Source organism: Megalops cyprinoides, chromosome 15 (assembly GCF_013368585.1).
Source record: "Megalops cyprinoides isolate fMegCyp1 chromosome 15, fMegCyp1.pri, whole genome shotgun sequence".
In the NCBI taxonomy this organism is placed as follows: Eukaryota; Metazoa; Chordata; class Actinopteri; order Elopiformes; family Megalopidae; genus Megalops; species Megalops cyprinoides.
In genome coordinates this window covers 26,691,951-26,704,672 of record NC_050597.1, presented here as the reverse complement: position 1 = coordinate 26,704,672, position 12,722 = coordinate 26,691,951, and the positions used below count along the sequence as shown (strand labels likewise).

At 42.7% G+C, this 12,722-nt stretch overlaps 1 protein-coding gene across 1 annotated transcript; it reads left to right on the top strand.

The window, feature by feature from the left end:
• The first annotated feature begins 1,924 nt into the window (after positions 1–1,924).
• Positions 1,925–12,364, top strand: LOC118790384 (inactive pancreatic lipase-related protein 1-like). Its single transcript, XM_036547290.1, has 12 exons — positions 1,925–1,973; positions 2,980–3,134; positions 3,389–3,511; positions 3,748–3,882; positions 4,955–5,063; positions 5,427–5,546; positions 6,322–6,441; positions 7,067–7,185; positions 8,678–8,807; positions 9,135–9,252; positions 9,920–10,087; positions 12,292–12,364. Exons 1-12 carry the CDS (start codon positions 1,925–1,927, stop codon positions 12,362–12,364), a joined length of 1,419 nt encoding a protein of 472 aa, XP_036403183.1.
• The last annotated feature ends 358 nt before the right edge of the window (positions 12,365–12,722 follow it).

Below are 12,722 nucleotides of genomic sequence, written 5' to 3'. Positions count from 1 at the left end.
ATATGTGCAACTCAACATAGGACTGTCATCACACTTTTACCATATCATTACCCAGTTCTCCACAGCTGCAAAATAATGATGGCAGTTTGTCATGTGGTATAGCCACAATATGTTCGATCTTTAATTATTTTAACAATACTTTTGGTTCATTCCATATGGTTGCACACATATTACTTTGATATGCAATGCCTCTGCAAAGTTATGCACAGAGTATCCCAGATCTAAAGAAGAAGATAAGATTTAGATCAAGATGGCATGATGCTACTGGTCCTCTGAGAGGGCAAAGTAGTTGCTCAGCATTAGAATTTCATAAAATGAAGGTGTCGTTAATTAGTTGTGGTGATTCTGTGGTTAATTAATCAAGATCAAGGTCAAGATTCACTTTATTGTCCCACACTGTAGGAAATTTGGCTCCGGCTTCCACCTATGCTGCATCCATAGAGAAAACATTCCCCATGCATAAAGACAGGGTAAGACAGCTACAGGGAACAAGAAACATATCTAAGAACATAATAATCAATACATACAGTAAAAAAGATGAAAGATCAAAGATGTTAATTAGATAAAACCTATAATGCCAAAAAAGTACAGAGAGTCGCTACAGCTGGATAATGGTCATATTGATTCCATCCCTATTACGTCAACCACCATTTAATTTTTTTTTATTGAAGTGGAGATGAAAGAGTTTTTAGATCTATTCAAACGACAACATGGTATTTTAAACCTCATCCCTGATGGCAGTAGCTGGTACTCAGGTGTGTGTAGCACATGAGATGGGTCGGTTATGATCTTGTTGGCTTGCCTTAACACAGCCTGCTCGTAGGTAGACTGCAGGGATGGATGCTGTCTTACACCTATAATCTTCCATGTAGTTTGCATGAGCCAGACTAGTTTTGACTTCCGTTGCACAGAGAGGTTACCAAACCAAGCTGTGATGCCATATCTATTTAGGCTCTCAAAGACCGCCTGATAAAAGACTGCTATAAACTTCTGATCAACACTGTGAACTCTGAGTCGCTGTAAGAAATGCAGGCGTTGTTGTAGTCTGCTACAGAGACTATCAACATGCTTGCTCCAGGTCAGTGAACTATCAATAAAAATACCAAGGTGTTTATATGAAGAGACCTGTGAGATGGCTTCATCATGGATGACCACAGGCCTGTGGTCACCCACTCCTCTCCTCTGTCTTTTTAACATTCACCACCAGGTGATTATCATCACACCATCCTACAAACATGTGTTTCTGAGTAATACTCTGAAATATCGCTGTCTTTCCTCATTAAACCTAAGATGGCAGTATCATCTGAGAATTTAATTATGTAGTTATTAGGGTTATGACTTCTACACTCATTAGTGTATAAAGTAAAAAGGACAGGTGAACTAACTTACCCCTGGGGGGCCCCCGTGTTCAAGGTTCGGGGTGCTGAAAGAATACCATTAACACTGACCTGTTGTTTACAGTTGGTCAAGAATGAGTGGTATTCTGTAGGGTTACATAGCTATGTTTTCAAAAGTCTGACCCTGCACATCATGTGTTTTGCGAAGGTTAATGTCCACTGCTATCAGTGTTTTTTTGGAGGAACCCTTATACAGGGTGACTTGTAGATCATTTGTAAGACACAAGTGCCATGCAAGCGCTCTGAGTAAAGTACGACACACAAATAACAACCAGGCAGAAGTAGAGCCAATAGCGTTATCATTGAACGATTCTTGCCCACCTGGTCATTTCCCAGTGTATCAGAGCGCCCAGCAGGTGATCGACTGTATGTGATGTAACTCGTTAGCCTATAAAAAGGACGTGAGACTTCTTCAGGTGGCAGCGTTCAAGGTAAGCGATTGCTCCCATTTGTTTTATGCCTCTTGCTTAAAACATGAAGTACTAACGATGGCACGTTTCTGATGTTCTACCCTGAATGTATTTCAGATGCATTGGGTGTGGATTTTGGGTCTGGTCCTGCTGGGCAGTGCTAGTGGTAAGTAGCAAAAGTTTACACCATTTGCCTTTATTAACTCTGAAATAACATTCACAAGGCGTGCATCTTTAGAGGGTTCCCAATGCACATCACTGCATCAGTGATGGATTAATGGTGGTTTCAAGGTAACATTCGACCAACTTGCATTCCTCTTTCCAATAAATCTCCTACGCTGGTGTCAGATCCTTGTACATGCTTGGTTCACAACATTCTTCCTCGCTTTGCCACTGCACTGACTTCTATTGCTTTATTTTAAATGTGTATAACATGTTATTCCACTGATAAACAATGGGTGGCTTATCTACCATCCTTATGTAACATCCTTATCATTTGACACATATAACCATTGGCAGGTGACCGTGGTGCTACTACTACTGTGCTATGGGGTGTCTGACTGCTTTCCATCTGAACCCTTACTTGCTTAAATGGATCAGTTATTAAAGTTAATGTATGTGATCATGGGCTATTCTGAGAAATGTGCACTTTCAGAACAGTTTTTGTGTGAATTACTAGATGGATAAAAGTGTAGTTATTTATTTTACCTTTATTTTCCCAATTAGGGTCAATAAAGAACCAGTTCGCTCCCACAATGATGACCTGGCGGAGGGAATTATTTGGGAAGGGAATCATTTAGTTTAGTTAACCTAGGAGATAATTCAATGGTAAAAATGTAAGAGCCCTGATTGGAAATTCAGCCAGGACACAGGGGATACATGTCCTGGGATATTTAAGGTCAGGACCTCAATTTAACCACAATCATAAATTTCCAATGGAGATGTCCATGGCATTTCCACACAGGTAATCTGGACCCTTTGATACAAGAGGTCACTGTATCAACACTGATGAAGTCTACATTGAGGTTCTGTGATGTATTTCACATCATGTTGTTGCTTTAACCTACAAATTGGGTTTTGGCTCGTGCTTACGCACATCAAACAAACCTAGAGGTGGCTAGCAGTCGCAGTAGCTCTTGCCGAGTGTCACCACATCGTTTGTGTGCTGATAGGTGCCGAGGTGTGCTACGAGAACCTTGGCTGCTTCTCAGATGACATTCCCTGGGCGGGCACCGTGGAGAGACCCATCGCCCAGCTGCCCTGGAGCCCTGAGAAGATTGGAGCCCGCTTCCTGCTGTACACCCGGCAGAACCCCAACAACCACCAGGCAAGTGGGTGCAGGTCATAGGTGGCTCAACTGGCCAATTAGAAAACAGTTCAGCTTGTTATATGAAACATTCACAAACCTGCCTTCTAAAGTCAGTTTCCTTGGCGCGTGCCCTGTATGTCCAAGCTTAACAATTTCCTGGGGTTCCTTACCAAATGCTTGGTGAATTTTTCCAAACAGCATAATATGGATTTCAAGATCCAGCTAGAAAAATTGCAAGGCCAAGGCCAATCAACTGCTCTTAATATCTACAGGAAATCTCAACCAATAAAGACATCCTGCTGGCATCAAACTACCAAGGCAACAGGAAGACACGTTACATCATCCATGGATACATCGACAAAGGGGATGAAAACTGGCTGATAGATATGTGTAAGGTATGCGGACGAATTATGCATTTCTGAATGGCTCAAGATGGAAGCGAAGCACACATATCCATCTTTTGTCAACAAAAGTGAACATTGCTAACATCACAATACTTGGTGAAAAATACCTCTCAGTCAGCAGAAATCCTTATTCAGGGTGACATGGGTGAAACTTTTTACTGAGTGAAGCTGTCTAACATGGCTGTTTGAGCTGCCAGGCCTGCTCAACACTCTGCTTGTGTTTTCAGCTGATGCTGCAGGTGGAGGATATAAACTGCATCTGTGTGGACTGGAAGAAAGGAGGACGTACCCTCTACACCCAGAGCGCCAACAACATCCGTGTGGTCGGGGCCCAGATCGCCTACATGATCCAGCTCTTTATGGCAAGTACTGGTCAATTCGGGGTTAATGCCACGTGCGTCCTTTGTGCTCCGCTTCATATCAAATAATAAACAGGGCCAAAGTCTTACCCTGGGTGTTATTAAACAAAACATTATTGGGTTAGATATGATATGTAACCACATAAAACTGGGTAAAGGTGGCTTCTAAATATCATACTGGCAAGGTGAACCTCAGATCACAAGCTGTTGTGTCTCAGTCTGATTTTATCCAACTGTTGACAGCTGAAATCATAGTTTGTTAGAATCTGCAATTCCATCCCTAGTTTTTAGCTTTTCTAGAGCAAAGCATAGGAATTGTATGCTTGCTCACACATCCCTTCTAAAAACAGATGTTAAAGCATTAAATACATTGAAACATACTGTGAAATATTCAAAATATTGTAATATAACTGTGAATTTTAGCATATATTGTATAATACATAAAATAACAACTGTATCATTAATTTATTCTGTGATACATTCATGCCATTAGATTCATGAAAGTGGCAATCATTGATGTATTTTGTAGAATTTGCAGGAAATGTTTACATATAAACATTTAATGGATGTATAAGCAACATGACATAACTGCTTATACATTGGACTGCATATCTTACTAGGTCTGTAAATTGATTAAATCTTCACAATGAACGCAATATTACTATTGAATGCAAATGTACACCATTATTGAGTAAGAACACTATTGTCTCTTTTACTGCCTACCTTTCACTGTTATTTTTATTACCCCTACTGTGCTACAACCAAGAGACACAGAGCAACTCTGCCTTCATTGTATGCTGAATGACACAGAGTAGATACAAAATGTGAAGAAAATTGTCATAGAGAGTAAAATGTCACCTTTGAAAGGAGTATAAATACAGTCATTTACAGTAAGTTCAACTTTAATGTCAAAGGTAACAATTAAAACTTCAAAGCCCTCTCAACATTAGGCGTGGCTCTCAGACGGGCACACCTGCTTTAAGAGGACAATTCACACAGAGAGCAAATAAAGCCTTTTCGCTTGAAGGACGTGGGTATCGCCCTGTTGATAACCTGCCTGTGCTTTTGGACACAGGAGAACTACAAACAGAGGCCCGACGCATTCCACGTCATCGGGCACAGTCTGGGGGCGCACTGCGCGGGAGAGGTGGGCCGCAGGATCCCGAACCTGGGGCGCATCACCGGTAGGGTCCCCACCTCACAGGGCAGGTCACAGGGCGTCACGTCACCACTGTTTCAATCTCTCAAGAGCGACTTTAGCAACTCGCACATTGACATTCCAATAGTTACTGCGATCCATGCAGTTTAATGTGGGATTGTATGGTGATAGACACATGTTTGCAAAATGTAAAATGTAAGGTTATTCACAACAAAAACAGAAGCTGCAAGTTATTTATAATACGTTATAAGTTCTCTCCCTCTTCTCTCTGCTTCAGCTTTGCATTGTACTGTGGACAGCTTCCCTTTCAAACATGTCTGACCGTGCAGGGAACCAAAAGCAGACCATCTGAGTGGGTCGCCCATCCAGAAATTTGTCTTTCATTCAGGTCTTGATCCAGCCGAACCCTACTTCCAGGGGTGCCCTGCCCTGGTGCGTCTGGACCCCGGCGACGCCAAGTTTGTGGATGTCATTCACACAGACTCATTACCCATAATTCCTTACGTAGGTAGGCTGCCCTTCTGCAAGACTAACTCTCATGATTTGGAGCCCTGAATGCTATTGCCTGATGAATCTAAAAAAGTGAGGATATATTGTTAGTATATGCATTACATTATTAGTAGTATTTCCTATATGTGTTAGATTCATACTTAGGATATACAATGCTGTAGAGGGATGATTTTGACAAACAATTATATTGAGGTTCTTTTTCATGAATCTCCTATTCAATATGTGTCGTAATTATATAGTAATGGAAAGAAAAGGTACTTGGACATTGGCCATTCATGACTAGTTCACTGTAAGCTTCTATGCTATTTAATGAAATAAATTAATTAATACAATTTTCATAAATAAATATATTGATAATATATTTTAAAGAATTTAAATTTTAACATTTTTAGCTCAATCAATATATAGAAATTGAAACTTGCAAATTATTGCCATTTTGGTATATTGCAATACATTTCGGCTTTGTGGCAATATGTTTCACAAAATTTGCAATATATTCTTGAGCTGAACAACATATTTTTCATTGTGTTACAATATATTTCTTTTTTGTTTGGGTACACTGTAGAAAAAAAACTAATACATTTTCATAGTCATATTAATTTTAGGTTCACTTTATTTGGTTATTATTGTAAATTACATGTAAATGTGTAGCCAAGTTTCAGAGGGAATGTCATTCATTGTGCGGAACATGTGGCTGTCATTACATTAAATTCATAAAGATCGAGTGGGTTCTAAAGTGCTGCTCTTTACCTTCATCTAAATCGGCCGACCAGGAATGGGAATGTCTCAGGCTGTCGGCCATCTTGACTTCTACCCCAACGGTGGAGAGCACATGCCCGGCTGTGACAAGAACATCATCTCCCAGATAGTGGACATCGACGGCATCTGGGAAGGTGGGTCTCCTGATGAGAAACCGGTAAATGTATTGTGCCAATAATTTTGTTTTTGGTGACATTGTCACCAACAAAACCAGACTGACTTCACTCATGCCATTAACAGAAAGCCTGTCACTAGCCCCCCCCCGGGTCGATACATTAGACTAGAGGTCATGACAGCGTTTATGCCTGAACATTACACAAGAGCCCACACATAAACCCCAGGAATACCATGCACACCAGCGTTACCCCTATACATGTAAGAGTGACTCACGCGCTTGTTTATCTTGAAACGACCTCGGGAACATTGGAGCGATACCAATGGAAAGTCGTAAAAAACCATTACGGACGCTCTTTCCAGTTGGACGGCGGGTATGCCCAACAATAAAGGGCGCGCGGCTCCTTTTGAAACCCTCCGCGAGATAGCAAGGCTCAAGCACTGGCATTTGTTCCATGCCCGGGGAGGGCACAGCTGAAAATGCCACTTTTGATCCTATAGATAAGCGAAAGTGAGCCAAATAGCGAGGGCTCTTGGGGCGCCATGGGGGAGGTGGGTGTGTGTGTGGGGGGGGGGAGTTCCGCCCCCCCACTGCAACAACAACAGCAGCAGTGACCTCTGCCGCCTCTTCTGTTCCCTTGCCAGGCACTCGCGACTTTGTGGCCTGCAACCATCTGAGGTCTTACAAGTACTACAGCGACAGCATCTTAAACCCCGAAGGCTTTACCGGCTACCCCTGCTCCGATGGGGGCGTCTTTGAGTCCGTAAGTACTCTGTCGTTGTCCCCCTTGGCCAGAAACCACCCCCAACCCCCTGCTCCCTCACAGGCTGCTTCCCCCCCCCATGACCTCTCATCCCCCCCTGCCTTTAACCATGACTAAGAGTTCAAAACTGGGTGACAGCAGAAGGCTCTGTGACTGATGGGGGCGCGGACCCACCTGTTGCCACGCATGACACCAATACGGCCGGGGACCGTTTCCATGGTTTCCGATGTTGGTCGGCGCAGGGCGGTTTTTCGGTGGGGGCCCTCGAGGACGGGCTTCCCCTCTCCTGCCTGGGAGCGCCGTGACCGCAGCTGTCCGCGCTAATACCACTTTATCCCCGGTTTGGGGTGCCTTCCAAAAGGCCTGGGGTTGGACTGACGGGGTGGAGGGGGGCTTAGAGCATGGCCCTGTTTGACCACACTGACTGCGAAGGATACATCCTTTTTCTTCTACTCGTAAACGCCCTTGACTGTTATTCCTTCGCCCAGTTGACAGCTATAAACTCTGCTGTTCCCACACTATAAACCACGGTAAACTGTTGTCACCCCCCCACACCCTGCCCCCCATCCCCCCTGTCTTTGTATTTATAGGGTGCCGATCTGAGCCGCCAAAAAGTTAAAGAGGGGGAAAGCCTTTGAAAAGTTTGCCTCTTTCTTGAAGATCACTTGACAATCCATTGGTGCTGACACGGTGATTAGAAAGAGAAAATGATCCGATTCTGTCAGTGGCTCCTGAGGGAGGACCAAAGTCTCAAAAAGTACTTAGCTGCAAAATGTTCCTGGATCCATTTTCATATTTAACCTTCAGAAGAAGCTCAATACTGGTTTAAAGTATTCAACTGGACATAGTATTCTTTATCAATGACGGTGAACACTAAAAGCTGAAGTACCTAGTAATTAGCTGGTACCAGATATCAGGATAGCTGAACTATGTTGCCGCCCATGAGAATCGCATATATTTGAGGGCATTTTTCAGTGACGATTTTTCATTAAGTGTCCACACTTTTGCCACAACACAATAGATACCAATTCAGTCACATCAGTCAGTTAGAAATTGCAGTGCCAATTAGTTTTGTCTAGTTACGACTGACAGACTTCTCAGTGGTTGGAAGTGACATAAACAGAGACCCTTGTCAGCATATGAAGATTTTGTGGATATTAAGGGACCTAGCATGATTACATAGGAATGCAAAAACCCATAGAAAGGTTTTAGCTGAGCACAGAATGTAACGCACATGAAGTTTTGTGAGGGCATTTAACTTGGGGTTAATTTTTTTTCTGCCTCAACACAATACATAGTATTGATGTCACATAACATTTAGATTTAAGTCTTAATTCATGAATCCTAAGATAGTGTTAATGTTTTTTAGACAGTAACGCTAGGTGCCCTTTAATTGAATGTCTGGAAAATTAATCAGTCAGACAGAATACCCTACAAAGAACACTCACACACAGTACAAACCATGAAATAATCGATGGCTTGTGCGTTGCAGGGACGGTGCTTCCCATGTGGGGATGGGGCCTGTCCTTTCATGGGTCACCACGCTGACAAATTCCGCCGGCCCAGCGGGGCAGAGAAGATGAAGTTCTACCTGAACACTGGCAATGCAAAGCCTTTCGGACGTACGTGCTCACAACATCACAGATGGAATGAGAGACACAGCGTTGCTGGAGCATTGTCACAACACTTTTTACATTTCCTTACATAGCCAAGTGACACCCTCTTTAAAAAGAAGTTTTCGCCACATAACAGTTGGCTTAATGTTGCCCATGGAATAAGTTGTCCTTCGAGGTAAAAAAGTGAAAACATTTTCCTGACAGTGAAGGAACAGAATATGCAGTTTGATACGTATAGAATCAGCCAGATACCAAAGCCAGTCCCTGAATAGTTAATGCCTATTAAAAATGAATTGCTGTTTGCACTTGGGTGCCACTTCTTTCTGATTCCAGGGTATCGCTACAAGGTGGTGGTTACCATCACAGGTGACCGTGCTCTGGTCCTCACTGGTGCTATGAGCGTTGCAATTTATGGGACAGATGGCAACACCAGACAATATCAGGTTCATAAGTAAGTACAGCCAATACACAAATAATCTGTTTTCAACATGACTAGATCAGTGGCATGTAGACTCTAAACTTTACATTTGCACAATATGGTGTTGATAGCCAATTCCCAGTGTGAAAGCTCAATTCAAATTCTACTTTTCCATATTTTTCACAATATCAGTAGTTTTCTCTCCGTAGTTTTCATTGATTAAACCACAGATGAAGTCTTAGGTTTAAGAGAGGTTAATCTGAGACTAATAGTACAAGCTGGACATAATAAAGCAAGTTCTATTATGAGTAAACAGGCTTGGCACAGCCAGTTGTCAGGTGGGTCAAGCCAAAGCCTATGGACTTGTTTGAATCCTATGGATTGATTATCCATGTCCCCAATAAAACCTTCATTGGAACAGTTTGAAATTCTTACTACTTTTACTGGAGAATCTCAAGCGAAATATAGGTAGCGTAGGAAAAGTGCCTAGTTAAAGCGTAGTACATGTAGAACCTTACATTATCTTGTACCCTCTACCTCATTAAGGTGAGTGGAAACATTTTAAAATGTGACCATTTGCTGTAATTTTTTTTCCACTTATGCGAATGAAAGTAAGTGCAAAGAGTAAACTTTCAAGGTGCATGCTAGGTTTCGGTGCTGCAGTGATTCCTGACTGACACTCTGATTCTAATCTCCGAAGGGGTATCCTTCGTCCTGGCAACACGTACGAGGTCTATGTCGACACGGAGAACGACGTGGGAGAGCTGACCATGATGAAGTTCATCTGGAACAACAGCGTCATCAACCCCATGTTCCCCAAGCTGGGTGCGAAGAGGATCGAGGTGCAGCGGGGAAAGGACAGGCGCGCGTATGTAACCCCCCAACCCCGAACGCCCCCCCTCCCCTCCAGAGGCCAGGCGGCATGGCAGCTGTCTGTGCCCCTGGCCATCTCATGACTGGAATTTCATTATACAGATGTGCCCCCTAGTGGCAGTTCGGGAACACACCAAAAAACATTACAATGTTTTATCGCAGTGGTGTCCACTGGAGACGTATAGGCTTCTGCTCTTCCAGCACATGTCTTAAAACCTTAATTGGAGCAACAGATTGGAGGGGACACTGTGTTTCAAGTGTGTGTCGATCGCAAAGACCTATAATGGGAACCAGTAATGGGAACCACTGGTTTATTTGATCACCCTGAAGCCATTTTCCAGTGATACCTATATTGCACACTTTCCAACCTCTTTCCTTCTGATCAACCTTCTTCAGTTGTTTTGTATTGCAGAAATATCACATTAATATGGTATCACTGTTTGCCGATCAGAAAGAACTATCCAGGATAACTTGCCTTACACTTAACATTTCATACATATAAATATAATATGTATCATATTAAAGAATTACAGATAGTATAAAGAAGTAAAAAGTATAACAGTATAAAGTATAACAGTTTAACAGTATAACAGTTTAACAGTATACAGTATAAAGAGGTCTAAATTTGCCAATTCATAGTTTTCCTGATCAGCTTCTATTTTCCTTGCTATATTTGTTAATGCTAATATCCTGTAAACATATTTTTTCTACTGAATCTATTGAAATACCAACAATAAGCAACTAATGCTGATTAAAGTCCTAAGTTAAGTGTACCAGGGCAATATTCCACCAGGAATTTTATTCACAAACTCATTGTCATGGTTCTGTTGCCTAAACCACCAATTCCACACATCCTATCAAACAAGTGTACATGACTGCAAACATTTGTGTTTTAGGGCAGAATTTGAATCACATCGTATAAAACACTGTAGGGCAAAGATTCTCTCTAATAGCAAGTTCACCACTAAAGGGGAGTACATTTGCAGTGCTCATTATTTACTTTATGTAGGTGAGTGTATGCTGATTGCATTATATGCTTGATATACCTGAGTTTCAAGCCTATTATCTATATAATATGAAGTCTGAGACCAAACGTCCGTGTATTCCAGCCAAGGTCTCTCCATGCAAATACCTGACCATCATCCTGGAAAATACCAATGTCAGCATTCCAGATTGTCAAGACCCACGCAGTGACACTTGACAGTGAACTGACATACATGGACCACACAGTGGCAGTTAGTAGGACATGCCGATTCTTCCAAACAGAAGAATCTTCCCCCTCCTTACTACCAATTCAACCCAACTCCCGGCCCAAGTTCTGACTCTCTCCCACCTAGGCGTTTGCAACTCTCACCTCGTTGCCCTCCCTGAATGTGCAGTCAAACCCCCCCCCCCCCCCCCCCCCCCCCCCCCCCAGCTCATTCAGGAAGCTGCTGCTCAGTTGGTCCGCAATGTCCCATGTCTAACCCACCCTGATCTCCCTCCACTGGCTGCTGGTAATGGTATCAGTTTCAAAATGTTGCTGTCAATCATCAGACTCCACACATCAGTCAGGGCACAGTGCTCAGCTTCCTCCGGATACTTGGCTGTACCCGTCTCTTGTATTCCTGAATCCCTGTTGTGTCCTGTGTCTGCCTCAGCTTCATTGTGGTGGAATGACCTTCCTGTTGTGGTCAGAAGTAGCCATCTTCCATCACAGACTGAAGACCCACCTCTTCAGTCCACACCTCAGCCCTGCTACCGAAGCATGATCTTTCGTTCCCCTTACGTTTAATTACATATGTGGAAGTATACGTTATGGTTATGTGTAATTATATATGTGCAGGTTTACTTATTTATGTGCATTGTATTTGGAATGGTACAGTCCCTCTGTCATTGCACTGACATGTTGATCTAGGCACACACCTGTGATCTCGGCACTATGTTTAGTACTGACGGTTTTCATGTGTGGTTAGTGGTGTCCTGTTTGAACAACTTTTCTTGCCACTTCATTAGATGCACTCTGTAAGTCACTCAGGATAAGACCGCCTGCAAAATGACGGTAATGTAACAAGCAGCTGCCTGTGGGAGCAAGTAAGGTAGATTAAATGACTGAAAGAACGAGTCAGCTCATGCAGCCACTAGGGGGCAGTGTTGCAACATCTGTTGTTGAGACATGTCACATTCATATCTTGCGCTCTCTCCTCTCTCCTTTTGCAGTTTCTCCTTCTGTGGCTCCGAGACTGTGCGCGAAGAAGTCCTCCAGTCCGTGCCTCTGTGTACAGTTGTGTAAGGTGTAATATGCCATACAGAGGGTTTCAATAAAAGGTCTCACCTGCTTTACCTCAGGATAGTGATTTGTGGTTCTGCGTACTCTCTGTCTGAAATTGCCCATGAAATATATACTGTGTCATTAACAATACCGTGTACATGCAATGTACACAACACTTTACTGAAACCACAATTTCCTGTATATAAACACTATCTGATGATGTAGTGTAGTTAGTGAGGACATCCAAGATTTAACTGGTATGTTTTGGGTTCTGTCATGGAACAGTGATATTATAATTTAAGTAAGACAGGCTGGCTATTTGCTCTGAAGCTGTATAATCTGATAATATACAAAGACCTTCTCTGTTATGTGCTCAGGG

What these genes read in the sequence shown, in the direction of transcription:
- LOC118790384 (XM_036547290.1), top strand. Translation starts at nt 1,925, where the DNA reads ATGCATTGGGTGTGGATTTTGGGTCTGGTCCTGCTGGGCAGTGCTAGT. An exon ending in GGCTGATAGATATGTGTAAG is followed by an intron (nt 3,512 to 3,747) that starts GTATGCGGACGA and finishes TTGTGTTTTCAG; the next exon opens with CTGATGCTGCAGGTGGAGGA. An exon ending in ATGGGGGCGTCTTTGAGTCC is followed by an intron (nt 7,186 to 8,677) that starts GTAAGTACTCTG and finishes TGTGCGTTGCAG; the next exon opens with GGACGGTGCTTCCCATGTGG.